The sequence below is a fragment of the Indicator indicator genome, chromosome 2, assembly GCF_027791375.1.
Source record: "Indicator indicator isolate 239-I01 chromosome 2, UM_Iind_1.1, whole genome shotgun sequence".
Lineage (NCBI taxonomy): Eukaryota > Metazoa > Chordata > Aves > Piciformes > Indicatoridae > Indicator > Indicator indicator.
The window spans coordinates 60,430,690-60,454,858 of NC_072011.1; the positions used below are offsets into that span (position 1 = coordinate 60,430,690).

At 42.3% G+C, this 24,169-nt stretch overlaps 1 protein-coding gene across 1 annotated transcript in view; it reads left to right on the forward strand.

Moving 5' to 3' along the window:
* CLIP4 (CAP-Gly domain containing linker protein family member 4) overlaps positions 1–23,646 on the forward strand; it is a 34,768-nt gene extending 11,122 nt beyond the window's left edge. Inside the window, exons 6-17 of the mRNA XM_054394982.1 lie at positions 873–991; positions 3,187–3,423; positions 7,454–7,589; positions 8,536–8,676; positions 10,748–10,831; positions 11,295–11,313; positions 13,377–13,501; positions 13,960–14,094; positions 17,098–17,221; positions 17,997–18,061; positions 18,343–18,415; positions 23,325–23,646. Of these exons, the coding sequence (XP_054250957.1) occupies positions 873–991; positions 3,187–3,423; positions 7,454–7,589; positions 8,536–8,676; positions 10,748–10,831; positions 11,295–11,313; positions 13,377–13,501; positions 13,960–14,094; positions 17,098–17,221; positions 17,997–18,061; positions 18,343–18,415; positions 23,325–23,646 (1,580 nt within the window). The remainder of the gene's footprint in view (positions 1–872; positions 992–3,186; positions 3,424–7,453; positions 7,590–8,535; positions 8,677–10,747; positions 10,832–11,294; positions 11,314–13,376; positions 13,502–13,959; positions 14,095–17,097; positions 17,222–17,996; positions 18,062–18,342; positions 18,416–23,324) is intronic.
* The last annotated feature ends 523 nt before the right edge of the window (positions 23,647–24,169 follow it).

Here is a 24,169-nt window from a genome sequence, read left to right on the forward strand (position 1 = left end):
ATACTGGAAATCATTGGTGGAAATACACTAAATCTCTTCTAGTCAAATGCAGTGCTCCGTTTGTCAGACTTACCAGCACAGGACCCTTCAGGGTGCAGTTCTTTGAAAACAAAGAAATTATAAAAGTCCCTTAGCTATTGCTTCATTCTTGGCCACTAGTAATTAAATCAATGCAAAGCAGTGATACAGTCCTTTTCCCTTGCCCTACTACCTGTTCACAAAGGAGTACAACTGGTTGAAGACGCATTTCATCTTAACATTTGACACCTAGAAGCAATAAAACAGAAATGTTTCTGAAACATGATTTTACATGCAAACCTAAAGTTACTAACTTATTAATCTTAGCACAGTGGATAGAGCATCCCAAGTAGTGACAGTTTTGCAGTGAAGTCATCAGCACTATCAAATGAATGAAAGGAAATCACAGAATCACAGAACTGTTGAGGCTGGAAGAGACTTTTGAGATCATCAAGTCCAACCACTCACCTAGAGCTCACAATCCCACCCCTACTGCTAAGCTACCACCACTAAACCACGTCCCTCTGCACCACACCCAACAGCCTCTGAAACACCAGGTTGTGAAGTGCCAAAAAGGAACATTCCAATCTGTTGAATGATACCCTCTAACGTGCTTACAATGTTAATTAAGCTCCTCTAAAATGCTCATCTTCCACATTGCTTCATGGGATGGATAAATAGATGCAGATAATTCTATGTAGAATTACTTCTCACGTGCATTTAGCGCATAAATAATGATGTTCTGTATGAATGTTAGCATAAACTGTGAACAATGAAAGTCCTTTCAAGGAATCTGTAGGGTGAAATGTTCATGTAACAGACCTCCATGCCTCACATGTGATGTTTACTTGCAGATGTGGATGCCACCTGTAGTGATTTTGATTTTGGAACAGCTTTGCATATTGCTGCATTTAACCTATGTACAGGAGCTGTCAAGTGTTTACTGGAACATGGAGCAAATCCTGCCTTTAGGGTAAGGAATTAGGTTGTAGATTCCCCTAAAGGTAAAAAAAGAAACCCAACCAAACGAAAAACCACAACACCTGGAAAAATTGAACAATCTGTCCAGGATTTTGGTTTTATATGGAGTGATAGTGCCTCAGGGAAAAAAAGAAAAAAAAAAAAAAGACTTGTAGTGGATGATTTTGTATGCTCTGTCATATCCTTCTGTGTCAAAGCTTGTGGGTTTCTGTCACAGTCTTAGGTCATTGGTTCAAATGACTTTCAAGGAGTACTTCCGGTTGTTGCTTGAAACGTCTGTCTGTCTTTTAATACTCCTTTGTGTCTTGCAACAGCTGTCGTGGCAGTGGGGAGGACCTTTTCAGATATACAGGAGTGTAGTCTGTGATTTCCAGAAATGCGTTTTATTGCTTAGCAATAAATTTAGTCTTAGCATAAGTAACTGATAATGAAGAAACATGAACTGTTCTGCTTACTAACCAAATAATAGGCCTGAGTTAATAAGGTTGTCTGGCCACGGATCTTGAGTTTTGAGTGTTTTGCTTTTGGTTTTGTTCCTTTTTGTTGTGTGTTTGTTTTTTTATTTCTTTTGTTTGTTTTCTGTTTTCTTTAGTGTATCCAGTATCTCAGGTCTCCATTTTCAAATTCAGTTGGGTTTTTTAGTGAGAAATCAGAATTGTTTTAAGAGTAGTTAAAGTAATGTTTGTAATGTATCACTGATGGTGTGAAATCATCATCAGTATCATGGTTCATGCAGTTCTTCATGATAATCAGTCTAGATCCCTTCAAACCCACTGTTTTTGTTTGTCTCAGAGTGCACATACATATTTCAAATTCTATTGCAGCTGTGTGCTTGATATCCCAGGAAATACTGCCTTGTTCTTGTACAAGTGTTCTGAACTGGCAAAAGGTGGCTCTGCCCTTGGAAAAAAACCAAGAACAATCCTGTGCCACTGTGCCCATTTTTGCCTCCTTGCTGCTCCTCTGCCCACTGCCTTGTGTTGACACAAAATTGGCAGGGCACTTGGCAGGGCTGAATTGGTAACGTGATGACTAAAAACTCAAAACAACTCCTGCTCACCCTTAACTCAGCTATATCCTGTTTTTAAGGTACTGTGACTTGAATGGCACTACCCTTTTATTTATAGTAGGACTGTAGATTTTCTAAGGAATGGGAGATATTCAATTCTTCAGTCCCACAACAAAGTTCTGACCAGAGACAGAGTTGGCTTATATGAGAACAGCTGAGTGTAAAAGCTGAGTGAGGATTCTAGTTTTGCAGGGTTGAGATTAGGGACATTTACAGGGGGCTCAGAAAAAGTGGAGCTTTTAGTCTGTTGGTTTTTTTTTTTTTAAGCAGACAAAGCAAATAGAACCTTGCTCTGTGTTGTTGCCTTTCTGAGCATCCCGTAATTTCTGAGTCCATGGGCTCAGCTGAGACAAATTTGGAAGACTGAAAATTGGCAATTGAGTGAAGATCCATAGACAGGTCTTTGCTGATGAAAGTCTAGGTAGAACTTGCTGTTGTAGCAGGCTGACAGCCCATGCAGACCTGCTGTCTGGCCAACTGGCTGTGAGTTAAGCTTAACTCCAGGTGAGCTGGGACTCCCAAAAAACCTGGCCTAGGGCATGGGGCATTCGCTGCTTTCTGGGAATGGGAAGTGTTTGGAAAGGTCTCTGTCCTTAATTCATCTCTGATGAAATAGTCTGTATCCAAGTAAACTTTAGCAGATTTAAGTATTTCAGTGAGACATTAACTTTGTGTATTCTCTGTACCCGCAACATAAAAACTAAATTCTGTCTTTTATTTGGGATAAGCCTTAGCAAGGAGTAGACTATACACTAGGTAGAGAGAAATTCTTTGGAAGGTGATAGCTTTACAGTATTGGTGTTACAGACCAGGATGCTAAATCTTTGTTCAGAGACAGAGGAGTCTGACTTTTGTGATGTGTTCCAAGTGCAAATAATACTCTTAAGGTTAAAAATTGTGGTAACTTAACACTTTTGAAAACAAGCCACTGTAAACGCTACCTTAGGGTAGCTAAGGATGTTATGGCACCTTTATTTGAAAATGTGGATGTTTTTGTAGTTGTTTATACTCTAGAAAAAAATGCCTAATGAAGAGGATTAAAAACTGAACGTGGTTTTGCCTGGTCAGGTTTATCTTGTCACGACACTAAAATCCTGTGCTCTGTTCTGTTTCTACAGAATGATAAAGGGCAGATTCCAGCAGATGTAGTCCCTGATCCGGTAGATATGCCCCTGGAAATGGCAGATGCAGCAGCCAGTGCAAAAGAAATCAAGCAGATCCTGCTGGATGCGGTGCCCCTCTCGTGTGACATCTCAAAAGCCCTGATTCCAAACTATGATCACGTCACAGGCAAGGCCATGCTGTTATCGCTGGGCCTGAAGCTGGGAGATCGTGTCGTTATTGCAGGACAGAAGGTATGATCAGCAGCCTGGTATTACCCTCGTAATTTCTGGATAGCCAATTTATTTACCTCTTTGGAGACCTATCTGAAACCTGATGGTCTAATATGCTTTCTGAAAAGGGTGAACTCTGGATGGCAGTAAGGATCTGGTTTCAGAAAGCAATAAGCTGAACAGCTGCGTGTTATAAGTCGCTACTGGAAAAGCTGTTTTGACAGACATGGTCTGCGTTTTGTGTCTGTAAACAGTTTTATAACAGTCTCCTGTAGGACATCAGCATGGCTCAGCTTTTGTAAACGTTTTTGGTGTCACATCAAAATGATGGTAAAAGCTGCAGATGACTTTGTGATCTGCCCAGCTTTCAGGTGTGAGTATGCAGTCATGAATTACCCCTGATATTTCCAGAAGGTAGTAAAAGAGAACTTGAATTCCTCTTTGCCTACAGCAACCCAATTTCACTGGTGCAATGCAGCTAAAATCTTGGAAGCAGTGCTGTGCCAACAGGGTTGTTAGCTGGTTCTGTGAAAGTGTAAGGATGTAGCTGGTGCTGGTCAATCTCAAATGTGAGTAGCTTTTAAGAAGCTGCTTTGCTAGGCAATTTAAAAAGTGTGTTTGAAAACTGTAACATCAGTGTTGCAGTTAGCATTCATACCTCTTACTTCCTCTGAGAGCAAAGGCTCTGGAATGATTCAAGTGTGCTACAACCGTTTCAAAGATTTCAAGTGTTTTTCTGGTAAATATTGAAGGCATTTGTGAGCAAAATCTGATGTTGAAGTAGCTTTACCTTTAATCATTTTTCTATCAGAACTTGAGATTTGTAACTCTGGCAACTGAAGCGTTCTAAAGCGAACTCCTCTGTGAGTGCAAAGCAGCTCCCATTTTGTGTTTTCATTTGGTGTGTTCTTGAAACTGGGTCAGGAAAAGGGGAGGAATCATTAGCTATGCAGAAGGCATTTTAACTGAAGTAAATACAGGAAACTGCTTATTCTTTAAAGGCAGTAAGAAGTTCGTGGCCTTTTTTACATAAAGCCATTGCACAGTGAAAGCACAGGGAGATAATGTAACTGGAAGCTTTTAAGGCCAGGCTGGATGGAACTCTGAGCAACCTGATGTAGTGTGAGGTGTCCCTGCCCATGGCAGAGGGGTTGGAACTAGATGATCCTTGAGGTCCCTTCTAGCCATGCCAAAGTCTATGATTATATAACTGCAAGTTAATATAGGCTTTATAGCAAGAAAGACAAGAAATTAATCCTCTTGGTTATTTTTCCTCCAAGTAAGGCCTTGTGGCACTGTTTGTACCTTAGCATGCTTGCTTTTGTCTTGTTTTTAAGGGAGCCAAAGCTGTCACACAGCTGGTGGGAAGGAGGAATGTGATTGTACTTTCTGGTCTTCCTTTTCCTCCCTTCCTTTCTTTGTGTGCAAGGAGCTGTTCTGCATTACTCCCACATCGTTTCCCACCCCCTTCCCTCATTTGTCTGAACAGAGAATTTAATCTCAGCCCTGTCTTTCCTTCCCCCAAGGTACTCATAAATGTATCCAGGGCAAAGCAGAAGTGAGAACAGAATGCTGAAAATGGTACCCAGTTCATAACCTCCTCTCGGGAATGTTCTCATTTCCGAAGTATGGAAGCTGGGACAAGGGCACTGGAGCAGCAGCATTTTGATGGGCAGTGTTTATGGATTCCTGTTCTGTTTTCCTGCTTATGCAGTCTCTTAATGTACCAGCTTTAATGAAGCTTGAAAACCACACACAGTATATGCCAGAGGGAAAATGGATTCCTCTCTCAATTCCTGCTGCACCTGTCATTCTAGTTGTTCTACAGGATAGGAAGCTGTGTGAGCAAGAGTTTGGTGTACAGGATTTAGAGTCCCTCAGCTTCCCCCACTGCTGCTGTGCTAGATTGTGTTATCTGAATGGACACTCAGTGAAATGTGAGTACAGGGAAACCAGTGGCTGGAATAAAACTTTTCTCCTCTTGCTGGAGTGTTTCTCACATGTGAGATGTCCCCTGCTTCCTCACACAAGCCCTAGGGCTTATGGCAAATTGGAGCCTCAGCTTTGTCATCTCCCCCTCCAGGTGCTTGCTGGTTTCCTCTCTGCTCAGTCAGGGTCTTCTGGCTGGTGCCTGCAAAGTGGAGAGATGTTAGGCTGCTTGGCCAAGCTTCCTCTGGCTACATTAATGTTGTGTACCTGCCTGTAACAATCAAGTTTAAAGGAGATCTTCAGTGTGAAAGAAGGATGGGCTCTGGGTCGCGTTTATTTCTCTGTAGGATGTTAAGAAAGAGTAGCTGGAAGGTTTGATGATGAAGAAAAAGAAATAAAGAACTGGTTTCTTCCTGTTTACTCTCTCTGTGGGCTGGATTAGGCAGTGAAGTCATAGGAAAAAATGAACTAATGGCATTAAGGTCACATGAGATAATGAAAAGGAACAGCTGAAAGATCAAAGGCTTTCAGTACTGAAAGTAATTTAAAAATCAAATATCAAAATGAATCAAGGTTAAATGCTTCTCTGTTAGTTATTCCTCCTCTGTTCAGTTGAAGTGTGTGAGCTTGTGATGTGTGCTTGTGGAAATGGAGGTCCCACCAGCAAGACTGGTCTGTCTTAATGCTTTTGATACACTTACCTCTTCAGGGTATATGGTACAGTGTGTGTTGAAACAACAACAACATGTTAAAAATATATGCTGGCTTTTAAAATGTTGTTTAATCATAAGGGGGAAAATAAAAGACTTCTGACTCTTTTCCAAAGGGAAAAAAAAGTTAATATGCTCTGAAGGTTAACCTTTGCTACATATATATAGTTAATAAATTTTAAAAACATATATAAAATGTATATCTTTATGTCTGTGAACCCACAGTCCAGTTGTCTTGTGATTTAGTGGTGGTATCTTAAGTTTCTTAAGCTGTTCTCACCTTGTGAACATTCAACTTGTGCCAGAAATTCTTAGTGCCCTGCACATTAGATTGATAATATGTTCTTCTTTACCACGTGTCATCCTTCTTCACCAACTTAAGCCTGAGATCCCCTGTCGATGTCATGATGAGTGTTCTTGCCCCTGTGCTGGGCACTGCTCTAATACCCCTGTGCTGGGCACTGCTCTAATAGTGGGTTCAGTTTTGGGTCCTTCACTCCAAGAAGCACATTAAAGTGCTGGAGACTGTTCAGAGAAGGGCAAAAAAGCTGGGGAAGGGTCTGGAGAACAGGGCTGGTGAGGAGCAGCTGAGGGGACTGGGGGTGTTTAGTCTGGAGAAGAGGAGGCTGAGGGGAGAACTCATTCTCTCTACAGCTCCCTGAAAGGAGGTTGCAGTGAGGTGGGGGGAGAAGAAATAGCCTGAAATTGTGCCAGGGGAGATTTAGATTGGATGTGAGGAAAAATTTCTTTCCTGCAAGAATGGTCAGGCATTGGAACAGACTGCCCAGGGAGGTGGTGGAGTCGGTGTCCCTGGAGGTGTTCAAGAAACCTGTGAACATGGGACTTGGAGACATGGCTTAATGACCATTGTGGTGTTAGGTTCATGGTTGGACTCGATGACCTTGGAGATCTTTTCCAACTAAATTCTGTGATTCTATAATATATAATGATATATGCCAACATATAAAATACATTTATATATTTTAATTTATTACACACACACATATATATTTATAGATATTTTAATTTCTTATATGATATATAAATTTGTATGTCTATATTTATGCACTACATATTTGTAGAATTTTTATCTAGTATTTCTGTGGAATCTCTAGTTGGACAAGATGCCTAACTAGTGGAAGACACTGAAAGTCAAACTTGGAGATATTCAAGGTGAAGCTTGACAGGGCTCTGGGCAACCTGATCTAGTTGAGGATGTCCCTGCTGACTGCAGAGGGGGTTGGGCTGGATGACCTTTAGAGATCCCTTTCATTCTATGAAATTCTATGATTTCTGTTTCCCTAATCTAGTCCAAATCTTGGAGATGACTTTGCCATCTCCTTTGTAATCTGGACTGTGTTCAACAATATTAGTTTGATGAAGTCGTTCTGTGTTGATGCTTTTTGCTTTAGGTTGGTACATTAAGATTTTGTGGCACAACGGAATTTGCCAGTGGCCAGTGGGCTGGCGTAGAGCTGGATCATCCAGAAGGAAAGAACAATGGAAGTGTTGGAAGAGTCCAGTACTTCAAGTGTGCACCAAAACGAGGTATACCCTTTATTAAAACCATTTATTTCTTAATCTTGAGGGGGAAAAAAAAAACCCCAAACAAACCAAAACAACGACAACAAAAAACCCCAACCAAAACATGTTGGAATGTGTGAACCTTTCAGGAGAATAAAGAGAGGTAGCAAATTCTGTTGCTTTTCTTTGTAGTGCTTTGTTTGTTTGATTCTTTTTTATCCATCCCTGGTGTTTTGGCTGGAACTATTTGCCAAACAACTGAAACAACCAACCAGTCAAAACTTCTGTTTCTTTACTTGAAACTCTGAGAGAATAACCTTTCCTGTTTTTCCATCTCTGCTGTGGAAGCTATCTCTCTGTTGTAACAATGACCTGTTTCTGTACCTGTATTTTCCTCCTTTTTGAGAGGTTCACATTTGAAGTTGTTTTCTAACTTTGAGCTTGAGGGATTTTAATTGATATTTTGTGGACTTTCGTGATTATATATAAAGTCTTGTGTTTGCGACAGTGGAGACTGAATGTTACCATTAAGGACAAAAAGGGAATTCTAATCAATAGTTTTACTGACTTCCTGAATTACTCTGTTCAAGTTGCTTGATAAGCCTTTTAATTTCGCTCTTGGAGCTACTCTTTCCTACTCTCTATGTGCTTTGACGGCACAGCAATCTAGGGTACCATGAGGGTAGTGGAACACTTGAAAAGTTTGCCCAGGGAGGTGGTTGAGGCCCCATCCCTGGAGATATTTCAAAGTGAGGCTCAACAGGGCCCTGGACAACCTGATCTAGTTGAGGATGTCCCTGCTTAGTGTAGAGGGGGTTGGACTGGATGACCTTGGGAGGTGCCTTTCAACCCAGACCATTCTGGCTAAAAATACCTTAAATTAATTGATGTGTGTGGCAGTAGCCAGAAAGTTCTGTTGCATGAATATCACCTCTGATTTCTGTTTGGCTCATGCAATTTTTCTCTGCAGGTATCTTTGCACCTCTTTCTAAAATAAGCAAGGCTTCAGAGCACAAGAGAGGCTCCATACGAAGTTCTTCTGTGCGGTCTTCACCTTTGGTCAAAGCTAAGAAAATAGATGTGACTCACATAACTTCCAAAGTGAATTCTGGTGAGTATCTTCTTGTATTTTGAGACAGGATAGAGTGATGCTGCTCTTCGTGAATTAGCACCAATCCTGCAAATCTCGTTTTTAAAAATACTTGTTTGAAATTGGCTCATCACTTGGGATGAGGAGATGATAAGATTTTTATTTATTTGCATGTTGTCGTTATCAGAGGTTCACTAGCTTGTAAACTGGTACTAGAAGGATGTTGTGTGTAGCTGTTCAGTGATTATAGTGATCTGATGTACTGTGACAGGTTATTTAGTGTCTTTAGATAGTCTATTTAAAAAAAAAAAACAAAAACCACTTCACCATAGCATCTACTCTTGAGCCATTAGCAGTAATTTCTAATTGGCTGTGATATCAGTTGGAAGTCTAAGCTTAATGTGAATCCATGTTCTAAGATCTTCCTGGGTAACTTAAAACATCTCTCACGAATCATGGAACTTGAAAACGTGAAACATGCTCTCTGAGACACCACCTGGAGCACTGTGTCCAGTTCTGGTGCCTCCAGCATAAGAAGGACATGGAATGGGTCCAGAGGAGGACCATGATGATGATCAGAGGGCTGGAGAAAACCTCCCCTGTGGGGACAGGTTGAGAGGGTTGGGGCTGTTCAGCCTGGAGAAGAGAAGGCTCCAGGGAGACCTTATAGCGGCCTTCCAGTACCTGAAGGGAGCCTACAAGAAAGCCCACTATATGGTTGACTTTTTGGGAAAAAGGAAAGGACCATTTCCTGTGTCAGAGGCAGAAGAGGTGGTATATGAATGAACATTGTCACAAAGCTGCATTTGTGTCTTTGCATTTGATACTTTGAAGTAAAATTTAATCATCTGCCCAGCAGAACTTACATCCACTTAGGGTAATCTGGAAACTGCCATTTGTTAAGATGCTCTTGGGTTGAAAGGTTTGTTAGAATTAGTGTGTCAGGCTGATTTCACTGGCTGGAGTGGGAGGATGAAGCAGCAGAGGCAGAACTTGGTTTTTAGTGTTGGTGTGCATCACCAAATTACATTTCTTTGCTTTAAACTTCATCCCTGCAAGACGCTCATTTGTGGCCACAGAATGGTGGGGGCTGGAAGGGATCTCTGAAGACCATCTTGTCCACCCCCCCTGCTAAAGCAGACTGGCCTAGATAAGGTTGCACAGGAAAACATCCAGGTGGGTCTTGAAAGTCTGCAGGGAAGGAGACTCCACAACATCTCTGCTCAGCCTGCTCCAGTGCTTTGACACCCTCACAGTGAAAAAGTTTTTCCTTTGTTTAAGTGAAACCTCCTGGCTTCTAGTTTGTGCCCGTTGCCCCTGGTAATGATCCAAGAAGAACAAATATGCTTTTTGTAGATGTGGTCATCAGCTGTGAAGTAAAACAGAATGCTGTATAGAGATTTTAAAATGCGATTTGTTCCTTCTGGGTTTGAATAATCCCTCAGGTTGATGAAAACAGGTCTTTTTCATGTGTTTAGGAAAAGGATTCCTGTGATCAGATTGAGAAATCTGCTATCAGTCCCAAACGTGATATTTTTGGATCTCATGCTTTAATCACATAATTGTTGGGGTTGGAATGGACCTCAAGGATTATCCAGTTCCAACTCCCCTGCCATGGGCAGGGACATCCTCCCCTAGTTCAGGTTGCCCAGAGCCACATCCAGCCTGGCCTCAAAAATATCCAGGGATGGGGCTTAATACTAGTGAGCAGTACACTTTCAAGTACTGCAGTAGTGAATGTCGTGTTTATAACAGGTGTAAAGGAAAGAGTTAAGTAAAACTTCTTTAATATAAACATTAATATTTTGCAGGCATCTTCTTTTGGGTTTTGATATGATAGTTTGGGCTGTTAGAATGTGTTTTAACAACTGTGTTTCTGCATCAGAAAATAATTCTGCAGTCTTGTTTTAGCCATTTATCAATTACCTAAGGAACTGGACACGTGTTTTTGTTTTTGTTTTTTCTTAATCCATTTTATTCCTGCTTCTACTAATCTGAAAACCTACCCAGTTGGTTTTGTAGATGACTGTGCTGTAAAATTGCTGTTTGTTGTTAGGAGGTCTGTATTTAATTGTATCTATTCTTTTTACAGGCCTAAATATGGCAAAAAAAGACACTTCTGCTGAAACCAACTTCATGACTCCTAGCAGGGGAAAAACTGTACCTGCAAAAGATGGTAACAATTTTTTTTTTGTTTGTTTGCTTTCTAACATCTTGAGGGAAAATTTTATAGGGCAGGGGAGTTGTTCATTACTGCATTACCTCTAAGAGCTCTGTATCTACACCGTAGAAAAAAAAAATGCCTTATCTCTCTGTATTCCAGTCCCAGGCAGGCTGCACACATTTAATTTACTAGTAGCAAGAGTAATCAGTGTGGATGTTTGGCTGGCATTCTGTGTTTGGTTTGATAGCAGCTTGTATGCAAATACACATGCATGAGAATCTAGACAAGCCCTTAAATCTGAAAGCTGTCTCTTAGCAGATGGTCAGAGAGTCACAGAATGGTCTGGGCCAGAAGGGACCTCCAAAGGTCATCCAGTCTAACCTCTCCACAGTCAGCAGGGACATCCCCAACTAGAACAGGTTGCCCAGGGCCTCATCGAGCCTCACCTTGAATATCTCCAAGGATGGGGCCCCAGCCACCTCCCTGGGCAACCTGTTCCAGTGTTTCACTGCCCTTATGGTAAAGAACTTGTTCCTAACATCCAATCTAAATCTGCTCTTCTCCAGCTTAAAGCCATTGCCCCTTGACTTATCAGTGCAGGCCTTTGCAAGCAGTCTCTCTCCCTCCTTCTTGTAGGCCTCCTTCAGTACTGGCAGGCTGCTATTAGGTCTCCTTGGAGCCTCCTCTTCTCCAAGGGCAGAGCCCTTCTACTCTGCCTTAATGAGGCCACATCTGGAATATTGTGTCAGGTTCTGGGCGCCTCAGTTCAAGAAGGACCTCAGGGAACTGCTTGAAAGAGTCCAGCACAGAGCCAGAAAAATGATTAGGGGAATGGAACATCTGCCTTATGAGGAGAGACTGGGGGAGATGAGCTTGGAGAAGAGGAGACTGAGAGGTGACCTCATTCATGTTTATAAATGTGTAAAGGGTGAGTGCCAAGAGGATGGAGCCAGGCTGCTCTTGGTGATGCCCAATGACAGGACCAGCAATGGGTGGAAATTGAGGCACAGGAAGTTCCATGGAAACATGAGAAAGTATTTTTCCACTGTGAAGGTGATGGAACACTGGAACAGGCTGCCCAAGGTGGGTTGTGGAATCTGCCTCTCTGGGTGTATTCAAAACCTGCCTGCATGCATTCCTGTGTGATCTGGTATAGGTGATCCTGCTCTGGGAGGGGGATTGGACTGGGTGATCTTTTGAGGTCCCTTCTAGCCCTTAACATTCTGTGATTCTGTGATCATCAGGTCCAACCATTAACCCTACTCTACCAAGATCACCACTAAACCATATTGCTAAGCACCACATCTAAACATCCAGGGGTGGTGGCTCAATCAGCTCCCTGGTCAGCCTCAGCCTGTCTAAATGATATTGCTGTAAGGCAATTGCTGTAAGATGGGAAACCTTTAGGAAAATCTAACACCAAAGGTGCTCTCTGAAAACTTGAGAATTAGGCCTCTTGGAATTCTGGGAAGTCAGATAAGCAATATGATCTTAATTTTTCACCTTGAGAAACTGAGGCATAGATATGTCTTATCATAGAATGGTTTGGGTTGGAAGGGGCCTCCAAAGGTCATCTAGCTCAGCTCCCCTGCAGTGAGCAGGGACATCCTTCACTAGATGGTTGCTCAAAACCTTGTTGAGCCTGACCTTGAATAGCTCTAGGGATGGGGCTTCAACTACCCCTGTGGGCAACATGTCCAAGTGTTCCACCACCCTCATGGTAAAGAACTTTTTCCTAACATCCAATCTAAATCTCTTTTAATTTCAAACCATTGCCCCTTATCCTATCACTACAGGCCTTTGTAAACAGTCCCTTTCCAGCCTTCTTGTAGGCACCCTTCAGGTACTGGAAGGCCACTATTAGGTCTCCCCAGAGCCTTCTCTTCTCCAGGCTGAACAACCTCAGCTCCTTCAGTGCTGCTGTGCCCTGCCTTATTTTGGGTAGAAGGGAAGGGGAGAACTGAGAAGAGCCTGTAAAGGAGGGAAGCTGAACATAAGTCTTATCAGACAGTTCAGACATCAGGGTTTGCAAATGGAGATAAAAGTGATTTATTTCCCATTCTTATTTTATAGGACAGATTTTAATATTAATACAGTATGTAATGGAATATAGTAGGCTTTAATCCAGACAATAATTCACTCAGATAATATCACCTTCCTTCCACTTCTCATCAAATCTTTAATAGACTGGATGCTGAAAATGTGATGGGATGATCTCTTATTACTGAGGCTCCCATATTTTAACAAGTATGCTTGGGACTGTTTAAAAGAACTTTAATAGAGTAATAAAGAAGGGGATTTTGGAGACCTCTTCCAGCACTCAGCTGTTGCTTTATTCCCAAGGCAGGGTCAGGTGCACCTCTTTCATTCCTGACAGGTGTTTGTGTAAATCCTGATTAACAACTTCTGAATCTGGCTCTTTACTTTGCATTCTACCCATTATGGAGGACAGATAACTTCCTTCTTACAGAAGCTTTCCCTTTAGCTGTCCCTTTCTGAATATGCCCTCTGAAGGACTATTTCCATTTATGTTTCTCTTAGGCTTTCCTGGGTACAGTAGCTCTTCCTCTTCCACTACCTCCTTGGAAGGCAAACAGAATTACTCCAAGAAGCGGAATCTGACTAGCAGCAATAAGAAGCCAGTGGCTAGACTGTCCTCTGCCTCGTCTAAAATCAGTGCTGGTATGGTCAGTTTAATTGAGGGTAGCTCCCTTTCAGCTACTCCTTTTCACCCTTGCTACAAACCACTTCAGAGCTGGGAGTTTACTGCTGTACTCAGTAGTTGTGTCAAAAAACTTGTGCCATTTCACAATCTGAGGTAGCATAAGACAGACACGTGGGAAGTAGTTTAAGCATTACCTGAAGTTTGAGAACTTAAGTTTGGTGGAACATCCTCAAGAGGAAAAGTGTTCTTCTTGTTGGTCAGCCTACCTTTCAACTGCAGAGAAAAGGTTCTAGTCCACAGTTCTCCTGCTGAACCAAAGGAATTCCCTGTCTAAGCAAAACTGGCAGTGTGTTGCCATGTGTTAAAGGTACACTGTGCTAAAAGATGAGCATTTACCAATCAGTTAGCTCACTGTTGCAAGAGCTCTTTAAGTTTTAAAGTCACTAATTTCAGATCTTGTTCTTCTGTTGAACAGGGTTGCACAGCTATTCTCCAGCTATGAGGAAAAAGCCTTTTGATGAAGGAGAAATTCAGATTGGAGACAGAGTGCTGGTGGTAGGACAGAGGACAGGCACCGTCAGATTTTGTGGGATGACAAAATTTGCACCAGGTATTTGCAGTACTCTTTGTGTCTGTTGTAGAATCAATATGTGATAGCTTAAGTGTGAGCTCATGAACATTAAGACAATCATAGAATGGGTTGGGTTGGAAGGGACCTCTAAAGGTCATCTAGTCCAACCCCCTGCCTTCAGTGAGCAGGGACATCCTCTACTTGATCAGGTTGCTCAGAGCCCTGTCAGGCCTCACCTTGAATATCTCCAGGGATGGGGCCTCAACCACCATCCTGGGCAGCCTGTTCCAGTGTTCCACCACCACCATCTTCTTCCTCTCTCCTTCCAAAAACAATTCTAAATCTGCTGGTTTGTTTCAAAGTTCTTTCTATGTTTCATTGAATACTTTTTTATACTCTAATGAAATTGCCAGGAAGAAATAATGGCTTAAAAGCTGACTTTTACTTGTCCACTCGTATTGCTTATTGTATAAATAATTTGATGTAGAAATTGTAACAAAGCTTTCTGGAAATCCTCAGTTTTGTCTCCAAAGTGGTATTTAGTTTGAGAACAGGTGCCTTTACAGATTCACAGATTGCATCAGGTCAGAAGGAACCCTCAAAGGGCATCTTGTCCAACCCCCCCTGTACTTAGCAGGCATACCACCAACTAGATCAGGCTGCCCAGGGCCACACTGAGCCTGATCTTGAATGTCTCCATGGATGGGGCCTCCACCACATCCCTGGCCAACCTGTTCCAGTACTTCACCACTCACATTGTAAAAAGTTTCCTCCTGATGTCCAACATAAATCTCCCCTACTTCAGTTTCAAACCATTGGCCCATGTCCTATCACTACAGGCCCTTCTAAACAGTCCCTCCCCAGCCTTCCTGTAGTTCCCCCTCAGACATTGAAATGCATGTACAAGGTCTCCTTGGAGCCTTCTCTTCTCCAGGCTAAATAGTGCCAATTCTTTTCATCCTGCTTTGTAGGGGAGGTGCTTCAGCCCTCTGACCATCTTTTAGGTCCTCCTCTGGACCTGCTCCAGCAGGTCCATGGCTCTCTCTACTCCTTTTCGTAGTGAGCCTTTTTGGCACAGCTCTTCTGCGCCCCTATCATGTCACATACCTCTCTCATGCTTGGCAACTTTAAGAGGGTAATTTTCAACTTTAAATCTGAACTAACAAACCATTAGGTCACAGGACAAATGAAAAGTTATAGGCATCTCCAGAAGCCCCAAATCCTGCCACCATTTTCTCTTCCTTTCTCTTTTTCAGCTACTGCCTCCTTTTCCCCTTCCTAAAACCCACTTTGTAGTGGAGCCAGGTGTGTTCAAACCAAAGTGAGTTGTTCTAAATTCTGGAAGCTAATTTAAACACTGCTATTTTTGGTAACCAAATTCGATGGTCTTTATGTCCTTATCTGTCATCTTCTTATTGCAAGAGTGAAGCAAAACCAGTTGGTAAATATTGCTGTAAATAACTGGTTTAAATGAGGTCCATTGATTGATACCTATACCTAAGTGGCAATACTTTGCTGTGACACTTGGTGGCATCGGTAGTACAGTGACAGAATGGGAATAGAATCGAGAATGTTAGAGGTTGGAAGGGACCTCGAAAGATCATCTAGTCCAGCATCCCCTGCCAGAGCAGGATCACCTAGGGCAGGTCACATAGGAACATGTCCAGGTGGGTTTTGAGTGCCTCCTGAGAAGGGGACTCCACAACTTCTCTGGGCAGCCTGCTCCTGTGTTTTGTCATCCTCACAGTGAGAAAGTTTTTGCTTATGTTGCTGTGGAACCTCCTCTGCTCCAGCTTGCACCCATTGCCCCTTCTCCTCTCACTGGACATCACCGAGAAGAGTCTGGCCCTGTCCTCCTGACACTTCTCACCCCTTTCCCCCACTTCACTGGAGGCAGTCTTTGCTGAAGTGAACTGTTTCCACACTTCAGTTATGAAGTGATCGCTCTTCATGTTGTTGGTTACAAAGAGAAAACAATGAGGAAAGGACTGGTTTTCCCAGGGCACTTTACCAAAGGTAAAATCAGGAAGTCTCCTCCCTCTCCGCTTCAAATCAGGAACAAAATGTTTTGAGAAAAACAGCTGACAAATCCTCACCATTTGCAAACCCAGGAATCTATAGAAAATGGAACAGATGCAATTTTCTTTAACGTATTTCAATTTTAATAGGTATCAAAGCTCCGGAAGTTACCCAAACTTTAGCTTTTTTGCTGCAATGCAGATTTTTTTTTTTAATTTAATTCTAAAAACAGAAAGGGGAGATCTTGTGACATGCTGAGCCCTTCTGATTCATAAGCTGTCATGCCTCTGTTTCTGGAGCTGGTAATTAGAATGATCATTTTATCCAGTGCCTTAGTACCAAAGTGACTTGAATTAAATTTTGAATCTTTTGGGGATGGATAGCATAAGGCCTGCTAATGGAGTATGAAATTTAGCACCTTTCTGTAATTAGCTCACATTTATCACAGGTTATGACTGATCAAGCTTATTAACATCTTGCTGCCTAGTTCAGTGTTCTGTGGGAGATGAATTGCTGGCCAGTTCTGGTTCTTCCACCCTTCTTCTCCCAATATCACACAACCAGCCTTGCAATCTGTGTTAATTTATAGCTTGCTAAATGAAGAGAAGGGAATGAATTAGTATCCAAACTTTTAATTTTACTGTTGGTGATCTCAGATGAGGCATAAACTGTGTGGTCAGAGGACTGAAACGTGAAGCTCTTCTTTCCTGTCTCCTTTTTGTCACGCAGCCACTCAGTAACATCCCATTTGGCTGTAGTACAGATACAAATGGGTTTACCTTTCCTATCTGAATTCCAATGCCAGTGATCTTCTTGAAAGCATATAAAAAAAATGCTGAGATAATTATCTCTCAATACTACTTTTTTTACAGTGCTACAGTTATTTTATAACTGCTCTCCAACTTCTAACTAGAAGCTGTTTTCCTTGACACGGGCGAATGCCAACCATACCAACTGGCTGGATGAAGAAAAGCCTGTGGTGTTTTGTTGGAAATACTCTGACTTTACTCTCTTGAAATGTAGGGTTCTGGTGTGGAATTGAATTGGACAAGCCTCATGGGAAGAATGATGGTTCTGTGGGAGGTGTTCAGTACTTCAGTTGTCTGCCCAGATACGGTATATTTGCGCCACCCTCTCGCGTACAAAGGTAGGCACTGAAGGCGTTTCAGGGCTTGTGTTGCCAAGTGCTTTCTTTTAAGGCATTTCCAGTGGGAAGCAAATTTTTACAGCAGATACAGAAGAAAGAAATGTTTTCTTCTGCTAATGAGAGTTTAAAACCTCCATTGGAAACCTGGTAGGTTTTAGATCAGCTTTTTGAAAGCAGAGTATAAATTGGAAATGCAGCTCCCCCTGTTTCTTCTGCAGCCACCTCAAGTGTTTTCATACCAGGGCCTCCATTTTTATGCAGTCTCTGCTCCTTAAAGCTTACTTCCATGACCCACTCCTGAGCTAAGTGTGCTCATAATAAAAGTTGCCCTTGCACATGACTGGAAGTAACTATTCTTTCTTACTCCAGCTAACTCACAGAGAAACCAAAGTATCCACCTCGTTGTAGCCTCTTTGTTAGGTTGCAGGAAAGAAAATCCAAGGAGTGCTGTGCTCTTTCCTCCTGTACCTCTATCTAGTTACCCTGACAGATATTTCCTTGCTTTTCTTCCCCTGAATGCCAAGCTCAGGCAAACTACTAAAGAACTTGCCTCAAACATATACATGCTGTCCTGCTAAGCAAAAGGCAAGTAACTCCCAGAAACTATTTTGCTCTGGGCACCTCTTAACAGCCTTCTTACAGCTGAAATATTGGTGTCTCTTGGGGGTGGTTGGAAAAGGGAAAGAATCAGAACTCAATCCATATTTGACAAGAAGGAGTCCAGCAGTGGTTTTGTTCAAAGTTGAGATGACTTTGTTGTGGTGTTGCTTTTCAGGCTAACAGGTTCTCTGGATTCTCTCACAGAGACTTCTTCGAGTAAACTAAGCCACACTTTCCCAGGTAGGAATGTAAGGCACTGAGATCTGGTTTAGATAGCCCACTGCAGGCTCCCATTCTGCAACCAGAACCTCCTGCAGGGAGGAAGGGAGAGAGGGAAGGAGGGAGGGAGGGAGGGAGGAAGGAGAGAGGAAGGAGGGAAGGAAGGAAGGAACTTCCAAACTGACAAACACAGGTGCTGCAAATGTAAAATAAAATTGTTGAGTTAAAAATTCCTATTTAGCGTTCACAAAGGGCTGTGTGTCTTCTGAAGGCCTACACATCTAATTAACCTCTCCACTTAGGTTTTAGACGCAGTCTGAGCACCACTTCTGCATCCTCACAGAAGGAAATCAACAGGAGAAACTCCTTTGTCAGGTGAGTGTCTTGAGTTTCAAATGTTTGGTAGGGCTGGCTCTTGGCTTCTCTGTGCCTCGTTCAAAAGGAAGGCTTCACTTATGTCTAGATCTCTGTGTGGTTGTTTCTCTTCTTTGTAAAATGGACCAGTAGCAAAGTGCTGTTCCACTGCTATCCAGGAGTACAGCCCTTGGATTCAGGTTGGTATTGAAACTGTTTTCCAACTGTTCATCACTGCCTATTCATAGAATGGCTTAGGTTGGAAGGGATTTCCCTCCCCCTTTTCTGTTCCCCCCCCCCCCCTATTTTTGTCTCTTCCTGCCTTCCTCTCCCCATTTTTGGCCTTTTCCTGCTGTTTCCCCCATTAAATTTTTGCCTTCCCCCCCCCCTCCCATTTCTGTTGCCTTCCTACCCTCCCATTTGTTTTGTGAGGCCTTTTCCCCCCTCCCATTTGTTTTTGTTACCTCCTGCCCCCCACCCCCCCATTTTTTTGGTAGCCTTTTTCCTCCTCCCATTTATTTTTATTGCTTATTCCCCCCCAATTTCTTTTTTTGCCTTCTCATTTTTTTGTTGCCTTTTCCCCTTTCCATTTACTTTTGTTGTCTTTTCCCCCAATCTCTTTTTTTGCCTTCCCCCCACTTATATATGTTGTCTTTCCCCCCCTCCCATTTATTTTTGCTGCCTTTTACCATCCTCCCATTTATTTTTGTTGGCGTTCCCCCCTCCTATTAATTTGTGTTGCCTTTGTCCCCCTCCCATTTACTTTCATTGCCCTTTTCCCCCTTCCATTTATTTTTCTTGCCTTCCCCCCATCTCTTTTTTTGCCTTCCCCCATTTATTTTTGTTGCCTTCCCCACTTCCCATTTATTTTTGTTGCCTTTTCCCCCTCCCATTTATTTTTGTTGCCTTTTCCCCCTCCCATTTATTTTTGTTGCCTTTTCCCCCTCCCATTTATTTTTGTTGCCTTTTCCCCCTCCCATTTATTTTTGTTGCCTTTTCCCCCTCCCATTTATTTTTGTTGCCTTTTCCCCCTCCCATTTATTTTTGTTGCCTTTTCCCCCTCCCATTTATTTTTGTTGCCTTTTCCCCCTCCCATTTATTTTTGTTGCCTTTTCCCCCTCCCATTTATTTTTGTTGCCTTTTCCCCCTCCCATTTATTTTTGTTGTCTCTTTCCCCACTCCCATTTATTTTTGTTGCCTGTTTCCCCCTCCCATTTATTTTTCTTGCCTTTCCCTCCTCCCATTTATTTTTGTAGCCTTCCCCCCCTTATTTATTTTTTTCCCTTTCCCCCTTCCCATTTATTTGTCTTTCCCCCCTCCCATTATTTGTTGCCTTCCTACCCACCCAGTTATTTTTCATACCTTTTTCCTCCTCCCATTTATTTTTGTTGCCTTTTTCCATCATCCCATTTATTTTTGTTGGCTTTTTCTCCCCTCCCGTTTACTTTTATTGCCTTTTCCCCTCTCCCGTTTATTTTTGTTGCCTTTTTCCCCTCTCCCGTTTATTTTGGTTGCCTTTTTCCCCTCTCCCGTTTATTTTTGTTGCCTTTTTCCCCTCTCCCGTTTATTTTTGTTGCCTTTTTCCCCTCTCCCGTTTATTTTTGTTGCCTTTTTCCCCTCTCCCATTTATTTTGGTTGCCTTTTCCCCTCCAATTTCTTTTTTGTGCCTTCTCCCAATTTATTTTTGTTGCTTTTTACCCTTCCCATTTATTTTTGTTGGCCTTTTCCTCCCTCCCATTTATTTTTGTTGCCTTTCTCCCCTCCTATTTATTTTTGTAGTCTTTCACACTCCCATTTCTTTTTGTTACCTTTTTCCTCCTTCCATTTAGTTTTGTTGCTTTTCCCGCTTCCCTTTTTAGTTGCCTTTTCCCCTCTCCCATTATTTGTTGCTTTCCTATCCTCCCATTTATTTTTCTTACCTTTTTCCCCATCCATTTTGGTTGCCTTTTCCCCCCCTCCCATTGATTTTGGTTACATTTCCCCCCTCCCATTGATTTTTGTTGCCTTCCACCCCTCACATTTGTTTTTGTTGCCTTTTTATTGCCTTCCTGACTCCCGTTTATTTGTTGCCTTTACCCCCCTCCCATTTATTTTCGTTGCCTTTTCCCCCTCAATTTCTTTTTTGTGCCTTCTCCCAGTTTATTTTTGTTGCCTTTTTACCCCTCCCATTTATTTTGGTAGTCTTTCCCCTGCCCATTTATTTGTGTTGCCTTTTTCCCCCTCCTATTTATTTTAGTTGTCTTTCCCCCCTCCCATTATTTGTTGCCTTCTTACCCTCCCATTTATTTTTCTTACCTTTTTCCTCCTCCCATTTATTTTAGTTGCCTGTTTCCCCCTCTCATTTATTTTTGTTGCCTTTCCCTCCTCCCATTTATTTTTATTTTTTCCCCCCTCCTATTTTTATTTATTGCCTTTTCCCCCTCCCATTTATTTTTGCCTTTCCCCCTTCCCATTTATTTTAGTTGTCTTTCCCCCTCCCATTATTTTTTGCCTTCCTACCCACCCAATTATTTTTCATACCTTTTTCTTCCTCCCATTTATTTTTGTTGCCTTTCTCCATCCTCCCATTTATTTTTGTTGCCTTTCTCCATCCTCCCATTTATTTTTGTTGGCTTTTTTTCCCCTCCCATTTACTTTTGTTGCCTTCCCCCCCCACCATTTATTTTGGTTGCCTTTTTTCCCCCCGTCCCATTTATTTTTGTTGCCTTGCCCCCTATTTCTTTTTTTACCTTCTGCCCATTTATTTTTGTTGCCATTTCCCTCCATACTATGTATTTTTGTTGCCTTTTTCTGCCCTCCCATTTATTTTTGATGGCTTTTTCTCCTCCTTCCCATTTATTTTTGTTGCCTTCCCCCCTTCCATTTACTTTCCTTGCCCTTTTCCCGCCATCCCATTTTTTTTTTTGCCTTTTTCTCCCATCCCATTTATTTTTGTTGCCTTTTCCCCCCCCCTTCCCATTTATTTTCCTTGTCTTTTACCCTTCCCATTTGTTTTTGTCACCTTCTCCCCCCGTCCCATTTATTTCTCTTGCCTTTATCCGCTTCCTATTTCTTTTTTTGGCCTTTTTCCCCCCTCCCGTTTATTTTTGTTGGCTCTTTCCCCCCTCCCGTTTATTTTTGTTGGCTTTCCTCCCCCCCCCCCCATTATTTGTTGCCTTCCTACCCTCCCATCTATCTTTGTTATCTTTTCTCCCCAATTTCTTTTTTTTTTGCCTTCCTCCATTTATTTTTGTTGCTCTTTCCCACTCCCATGTGTTTTAGTTGCCTTTTCCCCCAGTTTCTCTTTTTTACCTTCCCCCATTTATTTTTGTTGCCTTTTCCCCCTCCCATTTATTTTTCTTGCCTTTTCCTCCTCCCATTTATTTTTATTGCTTTTTCCTTCACAATTTCTTTTTTGTGCCTTCTCCCCCTTTATTTTTGTTCCTGTTTTTCCCCTCCCATTTATTTTTATTGGCTCTTTACCCCCCTCCCATTTATTTTGTTGCCTTCCCCCCTCCATTTATTTCTGTTGCTCTTTTCCCCCATCCCATTTGTTTTTGTTGCCCTTTCCCCCCTCCAACTTACTTTTTTGCCTTTTCTCCCCTCCCATTTATTTTTGTAGCCTTTTCCCCCCTCCCATTATTTCTTCCCTTCCTACCCTCCCATTTATTTTTCTTACATTTTTCCCCTTCCCATTTATTTTTGTTACCTTTCCCCCCTCCCATTTATTTTTATTGCCTTCCCCCCTCCCACTATTTGTTGCCTTCCTACCCTCCAATTTATTTTTCTTGCTTTCTCCCCAGTCCCATTTATTTTTGGTGCCTTGCCCCCTATTTCTTTTTTTACCTTTCCCCCATTTATTTTTGTTGCCATTTCCCTCCATCCTATTTATTTTTGTTGCCTTTTCCCCCCCCTTCCCATTTATTTTTCTTGCCTTCCCCCACCCCCCATTTATTTTTCTTGTCTTTTTCCCCCTTCCATTTATTTGTGTTGTCTCTTTCCCCACTCCCATTTATTTTTGTTGCCTGTTTCCCCCTCTCATTTATTTTTCTTGCCTTTCCCCTTCCCGTTTATTGTTATTACCTTTCCCCCCTCCCATTTATTTTTATTTATTGCCTTTTCCCCCCTCCCATTTATTTTTGTTGCCTTTTCCTCCCCAATTTCTTTTTTGTGCCTTCTCCCCCTTTATTTTTGTTCCTGTTTTCCCCTTCCCATTTATTTTTATTGGCTCTTTCCCCCCCTCCCATTTATTTTGTTGCCTTCCAACCCTCCCATTTATTTTTCTTACCTTTTTCCCCTTCTCATTTTTGTTGCCTTTTCCCCCCTCCCATTTATTTTTCTTACCTTTTTCCCCTTCTCATTTTTACTGCCTTTTTCCCCCTCCCATTTATTTTTGTTGCCTTTTTTCCACCCTCCCATTTATTTTTGTTGCCTTTTTTCCACCCTCCCATTTATTTTTGTTGCCTTTTTTCCACCCTCCCATTTATTTTTGTTGCCTTTTTTCCACCCTCCCATTTATTTTTGTTGCCTTTTTTCCACCCTCCCATTTATTTTTGTTGCCTTTTTCCCACCCTCCCATTTATTTTTGTTGCCTTTTTCCCACCCTCCCATTTATTTTTGTTGCCTTTTTCCCTCAAATTTCTTTTTTATGCGTTCCCCCCCATGCATTTTTGTTGCCTTTCCCCCCATGCATTTTTGTTGCCTTTCCCCTCCTCCCATTTATGTTTGCTGGCTTTTTCCCCCCCTCCCATTATTTGTTGCCTTCCTACCCTCCCATGTATTTTTCTTACCTTTTTTCTCCTTGTATTTATTTTTGTCACCTTCTCCTCCCTCCCCTTTATTTTTGTTACCTTTTTCCCCCCCTCCCATTTATTTTTATTGCCTTTCCCCCCCTCGCATTTGTTTGTTGCCTTTTCTGCCTTTATTTATTGTTTTGGCTTTCCCCCAGCAGGTCCAAGAGCTCAGTGACGCGGCGCAGCTGGAGCAACACCGCTACGGCTAACAGCGATAGCCCAGTGAAGCTGCACGAAGGCTCTCAGGTTCTTCTGACCAGCTCCAACGAAATGGGGACGATTAGGTACATTGGTCCTACAGACTTTGCCCCTGGGATCTGGCTGGGGCTGGAGCTGCGCAGCGCCAAGGGCCGGAACGACGGCGCCGTGGGGGAGAAGCGGTACTTCAGCTGCCGGCTGAACCACGGCGTCCTGGTGCGACCCAGCAGGGTCACCTACCGGGGCATCAACGGGGCAAAGCTGGTAGATGATATCTGCTGAGCAGCCAGAGTGTGCCCAACAGGAGGAAAGGTTTTAGATTAGCTCTTTTAAAGCACATGAGAACCCCACCCCTCACCCCCCCATCTGGGATGGAAAGTTATTTTGAGGTGATTAAATCTGCTGCTTTTTGCATTTTACATATATATGTATCTGTGTGTGTATATATATATATATAAAAGATATATTTTAATACATATCTGTCTATAAAAATAGATTTTAAAAGTTCAGTTGTATTAAGAAGGAAAACCACTGCTGTGCTTCTTTTACTGGAACAGTCTTTACCTGAGAAGGTTGTTGTCAAAACCTCTTGGGGTTGAGATGCTGCATTAGCTGAATAAGGCTCCTGGCAGAGAATGGGCAGGATCTCCAACCTTCTCTTCAAGTTGGTTTGTGATTCATGCAGTATTGAAAGGGTTTTTCTTCCACCTAATAATGAACTAACAATGCTTTGCACATTGCCTGCTTCTGACAGAGGAGGTGGTTAAGGAGTGCCATTAGTCTGGTTACCAGCCACTTCTTCAAT